The 19,561-nt window shown below is 43.0% G+C and overlaps 1 protein-coding gene across 1 annotated transcript in view; it reads right to left on the bottom strand.

Annotated features, from left to right (window-relative positions):
* The window catches only part of CACNA1H (calcium voltage-gated channel subunit alpha1 H), a 449,793-nt gene that overhangs the window by 172,163 nt on the left and 258,069 nt on the right, over window positions 1-19,561 (bottom strand). Inside the window, 2 exon segments of the mRNA XM_029576705.1 lie at window positions 9,140-9,299; window positions 19,317-19,414. Of these exon segments, the coding sequence (XP_029432565.1) occupies window positions 9,140-9,299; window positions 19,317-19,414 (258 nt within the window).

Raw genomic sequence — 19,561 nt, 5'->3', positions numbered from 1 at the left:
AGAACATAAGAAAATGCCATACTGGGTCAGACCAATGGTCCATCAAGCCCAGCATCCTGTTTCCAACAGTGGCCAATCCAGGCCATAAGAACCTGGCAAGTACCCAAAAACTAAGTCTATTCCATGTAACCATTGCTAATGGCAGTGGCTATTCTCTAAGTGAACTTAATAGCAGGTAATGGACTTCTCCTCCAAGAACTTATCCAATCCTTTTTTAAACACAGCTATACTAACTGCACGAACCACATTCTCTGGCAACAAATTCCAGAGTTTAATTGTGCGTTGAGTAAAAAAGAACTTTCTCTGATTAGTTTTAAATGTGCCCCATGCTAACTTCATGGAGTGTCCCCTAGTCCTTCTACTATCCGAAAGAGTAAATAGCCGATTCACATCTACCCGTTCTAGACCTCTCATGATTTTAAACACCTCTATCATATCCCCCCTCAGTCGTCTCTTCTCCAAGCTGAAAAGTCCTAACCTCTTTAGTCTTTCCTCATAGGGGAGTTGTTCCATTCCCCTTATCATTTTGGTAGCCCTTCTCTGTACCTTCTCCATCGCAATTATATCTTTTTTGAGATGCGGCGACCAGAATTGTACACAGTATTCAAGGTGCGGTCTCACCATGGAGCGATACAGAGGCATTATGACATTTTCCGTTTTATTCATCATTCCTTTTCTAATAATTCCCAACATTCTGTTTGCTTTTTTGACTGCCGCAGCACACTGAACCGACGATTTCAATGTGTTATCCACTATGACACCTAGATCTCTTTCTTGGGTTGTAGCACCTAATATGGAACCCAACATCGTGTAATTATAGCATGGGTTATTTTTCCCTATATGCATCACCTTGCACTTATCCACATTAAATTTCATCTGCCATTTGGATGCCCAATTTTCCAGTCTCACAAGGTCTTCCTGCAATTTATCACAATCTGCTTGTGATTTAACTACTCTGCACAATTTTGTGTCATCTGCAAATTTGATTATCTCACTCGTCGTATTTCTTTCCAGATCATTTATAAATATATTGAACAGTAAGGGTCCCAATACAGATCCCTGAGGCACTCCACTGTCCACTCCCTTCCACTGAGAAAATTGCCCATTTAATCCTACTCTCTGTTTCCTGTCTTTTAGCCAGTTTGCAATCCACGAAAGGACATCGCCACCTATCCCATGACTTTTTACTTTTCCTAGAAGCCTCTCATGAGGAACTTTGTCAAACGCCTTCTGAAAATCCAAGTATACTATATCTACCGGTTCACCTTTATCCACATGTTTATTAACTCCTTCAAAAAAGTGAAGCAGATTTGTGAGGCAAGACTTGCCCTGGGTAAAGCCATGCTGACTTTGTTCCATTAAACCATGTCTTTCTATATGTTCTGTGATTTTGATGTTTAGAACACTTTCCACTATTTTTCCTGGCACTGAAGTCAGGCTAACCGGTCTGTAGTTTCCCGGATCGCCCCTGGAGCCCTTTTTAAATATTGGGGTTACATTTGCTATCCTCCAGTCTTCAGGTACAATGGATGATTTTAATGATAAGTTACAAATTTTTACTAATAGGTCTGAAATTTCATTTTTTAGTTCCTTCAGAACTCTGGGGTGTATACCATCCGGTCCAGGTGATTTACTACTCTTCAGTTTGTCAATCAGGCCTACCACATCTTCTAGGTTCACCGTGATTTGATTTTATACGTTTGTTATGCTCTCATCCGCCAGAACTTTGAAGAGTGCGGACCACAAATAAGTTCAAATAAATAAATAAATAAATGGGATCTCAGTCAAACAGCAGCGAGCAGGAGCTTGCCCTTTACCAATCTGGGAAGAAGCTTCATGACTCCTAGTTTTGCACGCTTAACCTTCCTGAATGCCAGGAAGACGTGAGAGCTGGAAGGCATCATGAGTTTCACCAATGTATTGCCCTTAGGGCAGGGCTTCCCTTTCCTGCCTCCACGGTCAGGTGGGTTTTCAGGATATCCATCATTAACATGCAAGAGATGAATTTTTACACAGTAGAGGCCCCATCCATGCTAATTTATCTTATGCATATTCTTTGTGCATACCCCAAAACTCTGACTGGCTATGGGCTCACCATAACTGCTTTACGCCTTAGGGTCTTATTCCAAGTAGACATCGTTCCCATTCTGTGACTCTAGAAAAAATGTTTTCTTGAAAAAGTCCCTTTATTGCTGTATTTCCAAATCTCTCCAACACAGCAGTTTGAAAACAAAAAGAGAACACTGTTATCCACATCTTTTAATTTTGTTTTACATTGTTCAAATAACTCACGTAGCAAATAAACAGGACATGCTCCTTCATAATAACACGCTGAAAAGTACACAAGCCAAGCAGCATTTTTTGGGATTTAGAAGGCATCCATCAGAAATCATGATCTAATTGGACATCCCAGAAAGCCTGAGATGAAATCCCATGGTGGGTCACTGAAGCAAGGTGGCCAGGTGCTGAGGTCTGCAAAAACTCATTACATCCTATGACCCGTAAGCATCCTTTTCAGAACACCAGCACCATGAGCAGGCGAGATGCTAATGGCTTTGGGGGGTGATGTTGGCAGTTTTGTCTCTCAAGGGTTTTCACAATTAGAAATCCACAAGGACCAGAGTGAATCGTTCACAGAGGCAGCAGCTGGACGAGGTGAGCTGAGCGGAACTGAGTAATTAATTTCTCACATTACCAGTCAAGAAATGCTTATCTGGGAGGGGTTAAGGGAAGGGATGGTGCAGCCTTCACCAGTCACACACACATTCTTCTCCAAAGGGTCTGGGGCCCTTGTATTCATCCCGTGTAGATTTTTGTAGGCATGGCAAGCCCACTGCATGGGTTTACAGCTGGCCTTCAGTCATTCCCGAGCACGAACATAGAGACCCTTGCTGGATCTCAATACTGTTTTTGGTTTTCCTTAACAAAATAGCAAAGTAGTACAATTCTACCATTTAGAGGATGTGGTTTAAACCTATTATCTCTAATGCTTTCTCAGTAATGATAACATTGCCCTGAATGAAGCCAGTCATTAGTCTGCATTAACTATAATTGTACATGATGGGGGATCATTTATCTGGTAAACAGGCACCCTAATGCTATATTTCAAAGAGGAGTCAAGGGGCACTTAGCAAAGAAAAGTTTTGAAAGGCTTTATACATTGGAAAACAAAGTCCTCCTGTTGATGCCATCTTCTTAATTGGATCTATTTCTCCTCGTGTTTTTGGTGATGATTTCTTCCCATTCCTCCCCCCCAGCACCGACTTGAAAAGCCTGCTTTGCTTATTGATGTATAGATAAGACTGACATGAAGGGGGAGGTGTGGTTATGACTTTGGCGCTCTTCCTCCTAGAGCCGGGGTAGGACCACAGGGGAATTTCATAGGAGGCCATTTTTGGTTCATTCATTTGTTGTATTTTATGAATTAATTCTAAACAAATATTCAAATGCTTCAGAGATACAGTGCACAAGAAACAAACCTTTTTCAATGGAAAGTAAGTTCTAGAACAAGAGACCACTAAATGAAACTTCAAGGGGTTAGACTCAAGAGTAACATTGGAAAACATTTCTTCACTGAAAAGAGGGTAGATGCCTAGAACGGCCTGCCAGGTGAAACAGTAAAAGAATTCAAGAAAGCCTGAAATATGCCCAGAAAGGAAGAGAAAGCCAGAGTTCAGTCTGGGGGTTACAGCAGTGGAATCGGAATGAAGTTTAGGCCTTATCTGCCGTGATGTTCTGTCCTGGGGATCATTTTCCTCCAGAGTTTGTCATTTACCCCAGAAGCAGTCACTCTAATGATGTAACTGCTGGACCGGGTCAGCTTTCTGCATGCCACTCCCGGCCAGAGCCTACCCAGCAGAAGCAATCACTGTAAGAAGGACCAATTATGCTGCCCTCGGAGGTCTGTTTCTCAAAAACCTATAGCTATGTCTACCATGGTCTGCATGTGGCTCCCTGCGGCTTGCACAAACACAGCAATCTGTGGAGAGACAGGCCCCTTAGCATTCAGTAACCATGGAGCTGAAAAAGCCCGCAGCGTTCCCATTACAATTATTCGGCAGCATCAATAAATTGCTTCCTTTTGGGGTTTGTTTGTTCTGGTTAGGAGGAAAATGTGATGATGATACATGGCATCTCCCAGTGAGTTTTTTGACCCTTACAAATATGTCCATGTTCCCTGTGACCTAAATATGTCTTAAAGCTGCAGTGTCTATGCATCGACTGCAGAGCTTTTTGCAGACAGCTCAAATCCTGCTGGCCATTGCGTTTTGTGGTATTATGAGCTGTCCAGGACAAAGTATATGACAATCTCATCATGAAAAAAATTCAATGGTAAAGCAAGGGTCCCAGTGTCCTGCTTCAGTAAGTGACAAAACCTTCTCTGCCTGCATAAGCCTGAGCTGACCTGACACTGGTCCCAGTTTCTGTCCATGCATTTGCTTTGAACTTTTAAAATAATTCAAATTAATGTGCCATATTCTTTTACCTTTTTTATTTCCTAGCTATTGCAGGACTACCTTAAAAAACAGTATGGGTGAGCATGGTTTTGAATGAGAGCCTGGACTGTTACTAGTCTCACATAATATATTTATTTTATCCACTTCTATCCCACACTATCCGTAATTCTACTCTGAATCCAAAGGGACGTCTGCAGATAAAGCAGAATAAATAACGTGACCAGCACAGATGTACAATTATGTGCCCGCACTCTGTATATGTGGATTTTTACGCACATAGAGGGAGAGGGTGTTCGAAGGGGCAGAGTCTAGGCGGGGTGAGGACCTGCGTATGTACTTTTTGATTTTAAAAAGTATGGGGTCGATTTTAAAAGCGTTGCTCGTGCAAAAATGCTGACATACGCACGTATGTGGGCCACTTGTGAGCAACATGGATTTTAAAAGCTGCGATTTACGTGCGTCAAAAATAACTCGATGCACCACATAGAATGTGTAATTGTGTGTTCAGAGTAGTTTTGTCGGGATAACTTATGTGCATATTTGCAAATTAACTTATGTAATGTACAAAATTACCTCCAATATGGTCAAAGGTGTTGGGTAGTCCTGATCCACAGGGGGTGGATGGAGCTCCTGAGCATAGATTAGCAGATGGAATGCTCCATGGGAGGTCCGTTTGGATCATGAATTCATGGAGAATGGTTAACCCACCAGCGTGCTCTTTGTAACCTCTTCCTTTTCCTTAGGTTGACATTCAGAGGATTTGTCCGGTCAGTTTTTGGAGTTAGCTGGACTGAAGTCGAGATCTGAATGTTTTGTCTCACTGGCTGTGCAGAATTTACCCAGATAAAACGAAGCGGTACAGGGGGCATTCCCAGGCCATGGTTTCACTTTATCCGGGGAGTGATAATATTATTCAGCAAAAAATGACCTGTCCTACAGTTATCTGGAAATCTTTATCTGGATAACTTTATCCAGAAGAAAGCTTATGCAAGTATGTTCTGCTGAATATCTGATTAACTCTTCCGCTCCCTGGCTTACTCAATATGGACCTTATTGTGACCTAATATTACTTCAGCTAAGACAATCGTTTTTTTTTATAATAAAGACCAAATTGTGATAATTATTTAAATGTTACCATGACAAAGTAATTAACAAGAAAATTCCTTAGTAATGCTCTTTTGAATGCTTGGAATGCTTATTAGATTGGAAGAGAGACACCACATTTTTTCATTTGAGCATCACCAGTTCAGGCTCAAATTCAGCCTAGATTACGGCTGACCAATAGTTATTGCCTAAAACATGCTCAGTGGCTGCATGAAATGAGCTGGTGAGCTCAGTGTTTGCTCTGAGGTTAGATAGGGACCACATTGTTTAAAAAACATGATCACAAAGGACGCTAATTGGCACCAGCAGGGAGATCAAAGATCAAATGGACATAGAGTCCAATGAATCCCGCCAACCACTGCAGGATGTCCCTTCAGGATGGGCTCCAGGCACATTGGCAGCGCTTCGTACTGATTGGTGGATAAATGAGAGACTTTACTGTCTGCTGTTTTCAATTGTATATCTTGTGAGAAGATCTAACTTCACTGGGGAGAGGTTTCTCCTTCTCCTTTCTGTGATGCCAGCTAGCTGTATGATTTGTATGTTGACGAATGCTATGTTCCTTTATTTTACTGGAGACTTCTCACTAGAGTCAGAGTGCTTTGTCCGCAGGATCCTGAATCACAAACAACTCTATCTCTATTCTACTGAGCTCAGTTCTCTCTTTTACAAATTCATTTTACTCTTTGTAGATTTGTTCACTCTAAGGCACACATCTTGATCGGTGTACAGATAATGTATTTAAAAGAGCTGCAGTATAAAATAAAGTAACCAGATATCCCATAAATTCTCAGATTCAGCCTTTAATCTGATTCAGGTCTGTGAATATTCAATTCAAATTTACTTGGATAATCAGTGCCAGTTCAAACCCAGTATGAATTAAGAAAGATATTTTTAAGTCCAGATTTACACTGCTTGGTTCGGATTCATGTGAATATTTCAGTTTGATGTATTCTGACATTATGCATTTGAGCACATATTTTCATTCAAACTGCATCAAAAACTGTGAATAGCTCAGATTTATCCCAAGAAACACATGGCTTGTAATCAAAGTCAGACCAGGACAGACCACACGTTGCTAATCAATCTCTTCAGCTCACATGCCTTATATATGGAGCTTGGAGTTAATGCAAACTGGTTCACCATCTCTGCCTCAGACCCTTTGAAAAACCTTGAGGAACTCACCCATAACTCTCTCTTCAACTTGATCGCTTTTACCATTCTTCATACGTCACACTTTTTCGTCTTGGTCGTTTCCTTCCTCGCTCCTTTCCTTTTCTAGCTCGGTTGAGATGGCCTCCATTTGTAACTGCTCCAGGACTTTTCCAGAGTTTCCCATCCCCCTCCTCCCTCCAGTCATTGTAATGATGACCTTCAGCAGGGGAGCACGCACTGTGCACCCCCAAGTCTCCCCTCTAGGTGTTCCTTAGAACTGCTGAACCACAATACAGCTTCTGAAGCTCCTTGAGTTATAGTCTCTATGAAGGACACCATTAAAAAATCCTTTCCCAGAATAAGTACGATAGAAGCCAGCATTTTGGGGGCACGGTGGTGCATCTCCTCTTGTTTAATCTCAAGGGGACATAGAAGTGTAATTTACCCTCTGTTCGGTGAAAAAATGATTTCCATGATTTCCACATACACGTAGAGCATCTGCATTTAAATAACTCATTTCAGCTTCAAGTGGTGACCTTTCAAATAGGATTTTCATAGCAAGGAAACGAAGGGGCAGAATTTCAATTTCGTCTTCATTCTGAACTTCATGGCAAAACAGCCCAAGGTCAGCCAGTTCAGAAGTGAATGTACACCCAAACACTGCAAAGCTAAAATATTTATTTACTGCATATTACATTACGTTTCTTTCTTCTCTCATCATATTCTATCACAGTCATATGTTTGTTATCTCAGGGCTTCAGAAATAGCTTTCATATTCATTTTAATAAACTCAGTAAGTTAGTTCATCATGGGGAAATGTTCAAAGCCTTTTATGCGCATAAAACACGGGTTTATGGGCATAAACGATGCGTTATAATATTATCCAGAGGTTGCGCGTAACCTGAGTTCACATGTGCCTTTATACGCACAGGAAATAGGTGCTCCGGGGCGGAGTTAGGATGTACACATACTTACGATTTTTAAAAGCATGCGTGTTTGATACCTTGTAAAAAGCAGATATGACTTTGTGTGTGTTATGTAATTCTCAAGGTAGATGTTTGCACGAAAGTCCACTCTGAGAATTGGTGTAACTTTCATGCATTTCTTTCCCAGCTGTTTGAAAATTATTCTCCAAAGAAATTTGTTCCTTTACTGATAATGACCCACATCGGTGGTGCCCAACTCTGCTGCTGCAGAGCAGAAAACAGGCCTGGTTTTCAGTCTGCATTGGGCATATTTCCCTATAGTTGGTCTGAGAATCAGGTTACATTGCACAGCTTGGTTACCTGCAAATTCAAACCTGTTTGTGGCCCTTGGGGACGGGGGTTGTCCACCTCTGGCCCAGGTATTTCTACAAGATTAGTAAAAACTACCAAGCAAAGGATGAGACTGTTAGGATTTCACCTGCTCTTCAGCCCTCATGATGCCCCCCCACCAGCAGAGGCCCTCAGTGTACCTCATCACTAATCTTACCAAACTCCTCCTCACTGCCCTTGCCACGCCCAAGCCCAGCCCTTGCCATTCTAACCTGGTCGTCTCATGGTGTCATTTCTGGCTCTGTGACCTGACACGTTCTTGCCTTGTCTTGTGGTCTACAAGCCTTCTACCTTGCTTTGCTTTGTGGCCTGTGGGTCTTTTGCCTTGCCTTGCCTTGCCTTGAGGCCCTCGGGTCTATCCTGCTTTGTTCTCTATCTTGAGGCCTCTGGCCTATTCTCTCTTGTATCCTGCCCTGAGGTCTTTGGGTCTATTCTGTCTGTTCTGAGCCTTGCTGTCTTTGGGCTTCAGTGTTCTTTGTTTGGTGTTTCCCTTGTCAGCCTTGTCTAAGTTCTGTCCTAGTCTGCCTTGTTGGTCTTGCCCTGTCTGTTCCAGTATCCTGTCCAGTCCTGTCTCTTCCAGAGTCTTGTCCTGTCTGTTCCTGTATCCTGTACAGTCTGTAGTAGAATCTGTATCCCTAGATAGGATACGGTACATAAATAGTGCACTCTACCTATGTAATGGAATACAGTCCGTGTCCTTAGTTGGAATGCAATCCCTGATGTGCTTTCACCCCTTTCCTGTTGGCTGTGAGTTCTGGGATGACTCTGATGCGTAATGGAAGGAAGTTTCATAGTGTTGGGACTGATTCTGCAGAAGTACTCTTCCTGGTGTTAGTGAGGCCCATGATTTCTGGGGAGAGTACTCTGTGTTTCAGAGCACAGGGTATGTAGGGAGTGGGAGATTATGATTCCAACACAATAGAGATAATGGAGGTATTCATGAGAGTCACTTCCCATCAGGGTGATATTAAATCAATATAGCTATTAAATTATTATTTTTAAAAACACAAACCGAAACGCAGTATTTTCCAGCACATGCCTGATGTGTGTGCTCCACCAGGCAGACTCAAATTGATTTCTGTTCATATTGTTTGTTGCTGTACTTACATTGGAAAATTGTCGTCCAGGAAACATCTGTTTCTTAGCAGCCCTGACCACAGCTGGACACCAACGATGCCGAAGATGAAGAAGACAAAGAAACACAAGAGGAGGACGTTGCCTAACATAGGCAGAGTATCTAACAGCAGGGTCACCAGTATTCGCATACCTGTGGAGAGAGCAGGAAGCATTAATGTGTCAGCTGTCCCCTCATCCCCTGCTCACACGTATCCTTATGTGGTGGGGGCAGGGCGGGGCAGAGCATGTGAGAGAGCTACGTGCTCCTTCTCTCAGGATGTCCAATCTGAAAACAGGACGGGGGCCATTAAAAAAAACCCAGACACTTAGCACTTGACTTATCCAGCTATATTTTGGCCACTTAAATAGATATAGGACTGGTTTTTGTATGCTGTGGTGATTCTGCTAAATTCCCCCTAGACCCCAGGAGCACCTCTGGAGTCGCCCTCTTTATGACTGGCTACATTTAGCTGTGCAATCTCAATGCATTTTGAAAGGCGTGACCTAGTCACTGAACTTCCAGAGATGTGCAATTTCTAGAAAGAGTTTGTAAAATCCCTGAGAGAAAACGAGGAGCTTTATTCTCTATGTCAGTGCTCGTGTGGGCTAGGAGCTATTACTCAATGTTCCTCCCGTTCCTAGGGGGAGGTACATTGTAGGGATGTGAATCGTTTTAGGACGATTAAAATTATCGTCCGATAATTTTAATATCGTCTTAAACCGTTATGGAACACAATACAATACAGATTCTAACGATTTATCGTTATAAATCGTTAGAATCGTGAGCCGGCACACTAAAACCCCCTAAAACCCACCCCCGACCCTTTAAATTAAATCCCCCACCCTCCCGAACCCCCCCCCCAATAACTTAAAAAACCTGCGGGTCCAGCGGCGGTCCGGAACGGCAGCGGTCCGGAACGGGCTCCTGCTCCTGAATCTTGTCGTCTTCAGCCGGCGCCATTTTCCAAAATGGCGCCGAAAAATGGCGGCGGCCATAGACGAAAAAGATTGGACGGCAGGAGGTCCTTCCGGACCCCCGCTGGACTTTTGGCAAGTCTCGTGGGGGTCAGGAGGCCCCCCATAAGCTGGCCAAAAGTTCCTGGAGGTCCAGCGGGGGTCAGGGAGCGATTTCCCGCCGCGAATCGTTTTCGTACGGAAAATGGCGCCGGCAGGAGATCGACTGCAGGAGGTCGTTCAGCGAGGGTTCCGGCGCCTCGCTGAACGACCTCCTGCAGTCGATCTCCTGCCGGCGCCATTTTCCGTACGAAAACGATTCGCGGCGGGAAATCGCTCCCTGACCCCCGCTGGACCTCCAGGAACTTTTGGCCAGCTTGTGGGGGGCCTCCTGACCCCCTCGAGACTTGCCAAAAGTCCAGCGGGGGTCCGGAAGGACCTCCTGCCGTCCAATCTTTTTCGTCTATGGCCGCCGCCATTTTTCGGCGCCATTTTGGAAAATGGCGCCGGCTGAAGACGACAAGATTCAGGAGCAGGAGCCCGTTCCGGACCGCTGCCGTTCCGGACCGCCGCTGGACCCGCAGGTTATTTAAGTTATTTGGGGGGGGGGTTCGGGAGGGTGGGGGATTTAATTTAAAGGGTCGGGGGTGGGTTTTAGGGGGTTTTAATGTGCCGGTTTTTCGATTTTTCGATTTTTCGATTTTTAACGATTTTTAATGATTTTTCACGATATTTTACCCCCCCAAACGGCAACAATACGATTCCCTCCCCCTCCCAGCCGAAATCGATCGTTAAGACGATCGAGGACACGATTCACATCCCTAGTACATTGTTAGCTGCCGGTTCTGTACTTAGCAGGAGCTGTTGTTGGATTCTAGCTTGCCATGCGTATAAAGGTGACATATCCTGTTATCCGCCGCTCTCCGGTCACTGTTAATATTCCTCCTATCATATGTTTGTGCATATTATTGAAAGCTCCCAGTTGGTGCAGCAGTTCGTCTTTGTCCTAGGGAACACAGTTGCAGAAGACAAATGGACAACCATCAAAGGCCATAGGGTGCACCAAGATCAGCAAAAATCAAATGCAAGGTCCTCCTTTTGCTGAGGACAGTCCCTTCTTGACTTTTTGGCTGATCCTGAGAACCTCTTCGATATCATCTCTATCAACTTTATTTCTTACTCGCTTTTCCGGTTTAAAAAAAGATGCTAAAAGCGAGCTAAGAACAGGATTAAAATGCTAACTTAATGAACTATATTAGCAACGATTTAACCCTCCACCACTGAAAACAAAGATTGTGGAATTAAACAACATGAAACTCGGCTTGCATACAATGCAATAATACAATGCCGCCTGGCCCCAGCAGGAGCAGAATTAAAGAGAAGCTCATTAGCAGCAATTCTCTTCCTGTGCATCTTAGCAATGCAAGGACGCTTTCAGTTTGCATCAATCTGGTCTGTGATTCATTCGATCATTTCAGTTAGATTTTGTTTTCTGGGGACTTCTGTTCCATGATGAAAAAGAGAGCTGCTGAATATTTTGATATTTTGTTTCAAAATGGAAAAAGCTGTTTTATAACTGTGAAATCTCTAAGCAAAATTAGGTTACTAATCTCATTTTTCTAAGAAGCAAACTGTGTTTAACTGCAGCTTTGGGGAAAGTGTGAATTTATTTGATAGCACTAATTAAGTAAAAAAAAAAAAAATGGTGTCATATGGTTTGCCACCTGAATCCTTTTGCTGCATATTAATGGACCGGGTAACAGCCGTGCATCAGGGCCGTCTCCTGTTCCCCACGATGAGACACGTACAAAGTTTCCAAAAACAAAAAAAAAAGTCCAAAAACTAATTTGCTAGGCCTGCCAGAATTCTGTTCTCCAAACCCACAAAATTCTGGCAGTTCGATTAACTTGAACAAAAAATAAAATAAAATGAAATCTTCCATGAAGTTCCTGCAACCAGAGAATCCGCATCACATTTTCAAGCAGATTTACTAATTCGCAGATGATCCGCAGTGGGAAGATTCAATCTGCATTTTCTGCAAATTATCAGATATGCATCGCATCTCAGTGAAGCTGCTCCAATGTTCCCAAAAATTCAAATTTGAACTTGGTTTGAGTTTGGCTTTGAATTATTTGTACGTTTCTGCTTATGGTGGCCAAAGAAATGGCAAATTGTTTGATTTTATTTAAACCTCATCCTACAGTGATAAAAGCCATAGCATAAAAACGTCATGTTTAGCCTTCTAGCTTCTGTCTCTTCTTTGACTTTCAAATCACTTTTTTCACATAGTTACTGCAAAGAAAAACTGGCATCCAAAGCGAAGAATGCGTTCTCCCTGCATCAGATATGAACCGCTAATTAACTGCTGTTGCTTTTCTTATTGTCTCATAATATCTGCTCCAGAAACGATGCAGGATGCCCTCCATGCAATAACCAGATGGTTTGAAATCAGTAAACGGGCAGATTATTTTCTGGATTTGCTCATTTGTCTTTCCATCTGTTTCTTTCTTGTTGATTCAAAATCATCTTTATGCTTCATTCTCATTCCATTTCCAGGTTTATGTGCATAAAACATGGCGTGCGCAGGGAATGTGTATTTTGATTAATTCTGAGAAGTCTTGCTTACGGTTCTGCATGGAAAAAAAGGTGCTGTTTCATTTGGGTTTTAGTTTTGTTTTTCTCTTAATCCCGTTTCCTTTTGCTTTAGTGCATGCTAAACCCACAAATACAAAATGAAATTTCATTGGTGTTTGTTGTTTCATATTTTGTTGGTGTTCTCCTGCCCTTTAAAACCACTGGTAGTATGTGACGATTGACACTGCCGTGAGCAGCTTTCCTGAACAGAAATGTTTCATAAAAACAATAACAGCCACCCTTTCCCTCCCTGAGCATCTCTGGTTACAGGACTGCAGCTCTCCCTGGCATTCACAGAAAACCTCATGGTGCACCCAGTACAACATTCCCATTTTTGGCCTTCTCCCACTGGTTCCGGCCTCTCTCATGTGGTCTCTCTCTGTGGGAGGGACACGATCAGACCGTCCTTGCATTCTCTGTAGGAATGAGCGCAGAGGGGCCAATATCCCAAAGCACGTTAATGCTATCACAAGCAGTTAACCTGCATCAACAGCGCTGCTAACAAGCGGAAGTTCACGTGCGATCAGCGTTAATGCAAAATCTATGGAAATGAAGTTCAGTTTCTCTTGTGTTCCTGTGACATTTTCCTTTCCTAAAGCATGGCTTTCTACGTTAGCTTTTGATTGATAGGGATTTTCTAAAGAGTTGGAATTATACTGGTCATGATGAATTTTATGTTGTGTTTTTATAATGCTGTTTGTATTGTTATTTTATTATTTATGTTTTAGCAATTGTATTGTTTATGTTATGATTGGTGTATTTATTTTGTTTAAAAGTTGCTTGTAATATATTTTATGTTATCTGTTTTGTAAAGCTTTCTGGAACATGTTTTTGTTGGATAGAGGAAGGAAATAAATAAATAAGAGTATTTCTGAACCCTAGGGGACCGAGAACACTGTCTCTGCTTGTTGTGAATGACTGGTCATAGTAACAAGTAGTAGCTGATGGCAGATAAAGCCAATTGGTTCATTCAGTCTGCCCTGTTATTCCAGTCCATAGTGATGTGCAGCAATCTGAAATAACATAAGCAATATCCATAATATTTCTCATGTTGTTTTGTTTCTAAAATAAAATGATACAAAAAATCTGAAATTTCAGGGTTTTTTCATTTCATTTTTAATAGCACATGCTATTAAATATTAAATGTTTTAGCATGCGCTATTTAAAAAAAATCAAAACAAAACCAAAAGGAAAACCACAAATGAAACAACACATTTCAGCCTGCACACTCCTGCTGCTGCACCCTTGAGTGACTCTAGGAGTGCTCTCCTTATCCAAGTTACTTTTTGTTGACCTCCATCCTGGACAGATGAGCATTAGGATCCCCTGCTTAATCCAATCCATTGAGCTTTGTAATAATCTAAACAGCATTCAAACGCTGCTGGGTCACCAACCTGCTGGCCTGGATCTCATTTGTGACTAGGGAGTTGTAGCTGCTGGTTCCACAAGAAATTCCGAAAGCAGCGAGAGGAACCATGGAAGACGCTACTTTTCCAGGAGGGCTTTTCCTGAGTGAAGCAGTTGTAGTTTTGTTTCTCAGCTGTGTCATGAGCCTTACTTCTGGGATGTCTGGGTTTGTCTGTTTCTTTTATGCTCTCTGTTATTGAATTGTGTTATGTATCCGCCTAACTCAGCAGAATATAAGCATGATAAATAAATAAATGAATGAATCCTCTCTCTTTATAGACATACAGCATGCAATAAAGCACAAAAAAGTGGAAATCAGTTGAGGCCAATTAAACCATCTCTGAGGTCTTTGACTTTGTTAGACAGCACATAGGGAAGTTTATTCCTAATCAGCACATGTCCAGAACTTTCCATGGACTATTTATTAAAGCAAATACAGAGCATCCCTAGGGTAACGAGGTTTTCTTCACGTTCCCTTGCTCTGCAATCTTTCAGAAACACTAAAAATAGATCTTCCCGGTCTTCCTCTGTGGTATTTTGGGCTGTAATGTCGTGCGGCATTAGGACGACTGAACCCAGCTGTTAGCACTGCAGCCTGCAGGAAATGTCAGGTGTGCCCTGGGAAAGAGTTTACATCAACAACTGAACAGAAAGTAAGTGGTAGATTACTGCTTACGTGCCTATTTTCTACCTTGGGGGAACAGGGCCGGCCTTTGGGGTGTATAACCTGTGAGAACTGCACAGGGCACCGTAGGGCTGGTAGGTGGACATCTTCAGGTGGGACCCTTGGTAAGAGGCAGCCCAGCAGGAGGAGCGGTTGGGGCCCCCACAGGGTCTGTGAGTGCCTGCTGGGTCATGGGCCCCCATGCTAATCTCTGAAGATGTCAGTCGGGACCGGGAGACCAATGAAGGGAGGGGTGCAGAAGGGGGCGAAAGCCTGGAAAGGGAGAAGTAGAGGGAAGAGGAGGAAGCGTGAGTCTTTGGAGGGCGTCTTTCTGCACAGGCTGCCACTTGGCCTCGTCTCTACCAAGGATCAGTGCAAAGCAGGGAGATCCCTGTAGGATTTCTTTTCATTAAAGGGCATTTTTGGTAGCAGGGACCAGAACTGTGGAATTCAGCCCCTCTGAATGTCAGGTTGGAGTCTAATTTTCTAGTACTCAGAAAAAAAGTACAAAAGGGGCTTTTCCCTGATGGAGGAAAGGAACAGAAGACTTTTATTTTTATTGGGGAGAAGGGGGAATAAGATTGATAGGTTTAACCTGTGGTGAATTGGGAGGAGCAGGTTGTGGTGGTGTGCTGCTGAGGAAATAGATAAGATCTGGAAGATTCATGGGGACATGGAGAATATGGGGGTGATTTGGGGTAAGGGAGTTTTATTATTTTAATGCAGATTATGGATTGCATGATGTTATACTGTAGGTATGCTGGCACACCACTTTGGTGGAGTGCTATATAAATAAGAATTGAAATGAAATGAAATTTTAACTTTCAGCAGTAGTTTTGACCTCTTGCCCCTAGAGGGAGCTCAGAACAATTTCTGCTTCCAGTGCAGTGATTCACTTTCATTGGCAAAAAGGCAAAGTTCATTCCCTATGTTCCCGCTCCTTTTCACGAGTGGCTACGTGGTTTTCGAGGATAGTCTTTAGGGATGTGGCACGTGTGCGCCAATCAGATGCTCAAGCTTGGTTGGTTACTTTTTAGCAGTGGTTTAAAGTGGCAGTTTATTGCTATGGCATTGCTGTTCTTCCCAAGGTTTATAGAAGTTCAGTTTCTCTTGTGTTCCTGTGACTCACAAATACTTATAAAAATGCTATACAGATTCTTAGTCTTGTAGAGTGATTTTTCAGCTCTTTCCTGCCTATGGTGACTGATCTTTTTTCTGATCTTGGTGCAAAATGGTCTGTTAGATATTACTTCCCAGCCGGAGTCCAATCAGATCTTGTCCCTGGGTCAGTTTTTATTACAGTTCCAGAAACACCATCAAAAGCCCACATGCATTAGACAGGGTATGAACGAGCACAGAACTGACACTTCTGCACCATCGTGCACCCCCATTCCACTGAGCACTGTGCAGGAGGCTCCGGGATTCGTTGACCCTGCTCTTCCCTTGAGTCTCCACCCCCATTCTACATATTTCTAGAATCCCCAGCAGGGTATTTTGTGTTTTACTGGATATTTTTATTCCTAGTCTTCAATGTGTATTGACTCTTCATAGAATACATAACAGCAGGTTATCTTCAGACATCAAACACTGCATGAACATGAGAAACCCATGCAGAAAACAAACAAATATAGAAGAAAACCTCCAGGCGTTTGTGTCGTGGTGTGGTCTGTAAACGCATTTGACTTGAATGAATAAACAGATATTTTCAAAGGGGAATCCTCCTATTCCACTATCCCCCTTCAAGGTGCTAAACTCTGGCTAGGAAGACCTCAAGCAAATCTTTTGACACGAACAGATCCCCTTACAACAGCGTAAATATGTATTGTGCATAAGGCCTTACGCATGTGTCTATGCACAGTGGGCAAAGTAGACTTTGTAAAATAAAAAAGGCTGAGAGAATTTATAGATCTGTGCGTCCTACTGAAATCATCAAGGACACAGAGTACCTTGGATGGCAGCAAAAGAACTCAGAACCAGGAGGAACGTAGCTCGGTTTGTGAAGCCCTTTCCTATCCGAAGCCTAAGGAGCCCCCCCCCCCACCCCCCTACAAGGTGGCTTCTTCAACAAAATCTACCTGAAAAGTGGCGGCATCAGGCTGAGTCCCTCAGACCTCCCGCCCTGCCCTGGGGCAGAACACGAGGGCAGGGTTCTATAGGAGGCAATTATGGATCGAGAAGAGCAATTTCTGAAGGACAAGGGAGCAGCTTCGGACAATTCTACTCACTTCAAAGGATGATTAAAGGATAAAGATGATAAAAGGAGCATTAAATTAGCATCTCTCTCTCAAGAACGATGCTGCAGAGTTTGGCACAAGTGCCAAACAATTCTAACTTGCTGGTTTATCTTTCAAATTGGTTGTGGGATGAGAACAGCTGATCCCACTTGAAAGCGGGCCGAGGGACCACTTCAGTTCCTTACTGTGTGCCTGAACTGGCGCTCTTATTCTGTACCGAGATAGCAGTGCGGCGGCTGCATGCATTGGTAGAAACACAATCTCTATTTCACTAACCCCTAATGAAAAAAAAAAAGAATATTTCACTGCTGTTTCAGGAAATAAACAGAATCGAGGCCCCTTCCCAGATTTCGGTTTTAATTGATATCTCAGTGGAGCGTGGACAGCTTTTGCAGCCGATCTCTCTTATGATTCATTTCCTAACGAGAAGGCCTCCCCCTGCAAGATGCAGATCCCAGGCCTGGGATACACAGTATTTGCTGCTAACTGAATAAAAGGGATTTCAAAGGCCAAATCTTATCTTTCAAGTTATCCAACTGTCCCTTTTGATGTGTTTACTCCACTGAGTATTTTGGTAATCTAGATCTGCTCTTTCATGTTTGCTTATAGGATAATAGCTGAATAAGTCCCATTATTCAAAATGCTTATCTGAGTGCAGCATAGGATTTGCAGAGCCAATTTCCATAACAAACAGGATTACATCCCCCAAAGTAAGTCTACTGGGATTACAAAAAAATAGGATGAAATGGCTCAGCTATTGTTGATGACCCAAAGCATCTGGCAGTCTGACCTTTCAGATGACAAAGCTCTTTAGAGGCCCTCTCTGTTGCCTTTTGGTAGTGCTAAGGTTTTAGACGACTCCATGCTGACTTAGTCCCGATGTCCAAATGCCTCCATGAATTTGGAATGCTGATTTCCTTTAGAAAAGCCAGAGGTTAAAACTAGGAGAGACTTAGTGTTTCTTCGATAACTGTCTGGAACCATCAACTCCAGGTGGATCTGCCAACGTTGAAATATTTTGCAAAGTTGATATATTCAGGCCCAAGGAAAATATAAGAACATAAGATATGCCATACTGGGTCAGACCAAATTGTTTCCAAGTACCTGGCAGGATCCTAAGGGACAGACAGATACCATGCTGCTTATCCCAGGGAAAAGAAGTGAATTTCTGCAACTGCACGTTAATAATGCTTTATGGACCCTGCCTCCAGGAATATGTCCAAACCTCCATTCTAAAGTCAACTCTGATGCGTCAACTCTATCTCAAACCTAGGTGGTGCATCAGACTGATGTGCCAAATACTGAGTCTATGAGCATTTTGAAACCTTGTGGGCAAGCTGTGCTGTTATTGTCATTCAGGAGATCAGTACAACAGGCCTGTGACTTTTCAAAATGCTCCATACCTGTCAAATGCTATGCAGCAATCAGTCTCACTTACTCTGAAAGCAGGAAGCATCATTGGGGAGGGAACACAACGATGGCTGGGATTTAGGAAGTGACTGAAGCAGCAGCAGCAGCATTATGGCAGCAAACCAGTTTGGGCTGTGCTACTTTTCACCTGTGCACGGTGTGTGCTGGCCTGGCCTTCCCTCTACCTGTGAGTAGCTCCTTAGGCGCTGGTCATGCCCGTAGCCTCAGTGTGCACTGCTTTGGCTCCCCTGCTGCTGTGCACTCAAGCCGGACAGCCCCCATGGAAACAGCACACTTTTACGCTCTAATTCTTGCCCAGTAAAAACACAAGTTTGTTGAAAAATAGTCTTTATGTATCTTGATATGCAGTCCCATAATTCTACAAGATCTTCCAGTTTAACATAATAATATTGTATTTATCATGTACCTCTATCAGATGTTCTTTCAAGAAATGATGAGAAGGAAGATAATTCAGATTAAAACTGTAGATTGATTACAGCATGGACACAGGGTGTTCCTTATCTCAGTTACTTCCATTTGATGGGATGGACACGGGGTGTTTATTATCTCAAACACTTCCATTTCTAAACATTCTCAACATGTATAAATTTGTAGCCTGAACTTTAACCCAATTCAACCTAAGCTACATGGCCTCGAATGCTAATGCAGAAATAAGAATTATTTCAGATGCAGCTTTTTTTGGAATATTCCTGCCATGGGACTTCCAAGGAAGTTCCTTTCAACCTCTGAAGACCATTCCCAAAATGCAGCCTGTCAGTAGGAAAATAGTGTGTCACAGCAGCAGATTTTCGTGCTACAGATTTTGGGTTATGTGCTCATACTCAGAACGGCGGATTTTACTTACTTGGAACCCTGTTAATGGCTCTTAGAGGCCTGAGTACTCGGACAGTCCGGATGGCAGATAAACTCACGTTGTGCCCGTCTAGAGAGTATTCCATCATCCTGTTGGGAAACAAAGCAGAAGCCATGTGGATCTGAGCACTAAAGTTACGTCATACTCGTCTCAGGTAGTTTAGCAAACCCTGGGCAACCTCCTGTTGCTTCGGGTGCTCACAGAGGGCCTGATGCACTAAAAGGTTTCTCTAAAGG

The sequence above is a fragment of the Rhinatrema bivittatum genome, chromosome 14 (assembly GCF_901001135.1).
Source record: "Rhinatrema bivittatum chromosome 14, aRhiBiv1.1, whole genome shotgun sequence".
Classification (NCBI taxonomy): domain Eukaryota; kingdom Metazoa; phylum Chordata; class Amphibia; order Gymnophiona; family Rhinatrematidae; genus Rhinatrema; species Rhinatrema bivittatum.
This window is presented reverse-complemented; position numbering and strand designations above follow the sequence as displayed.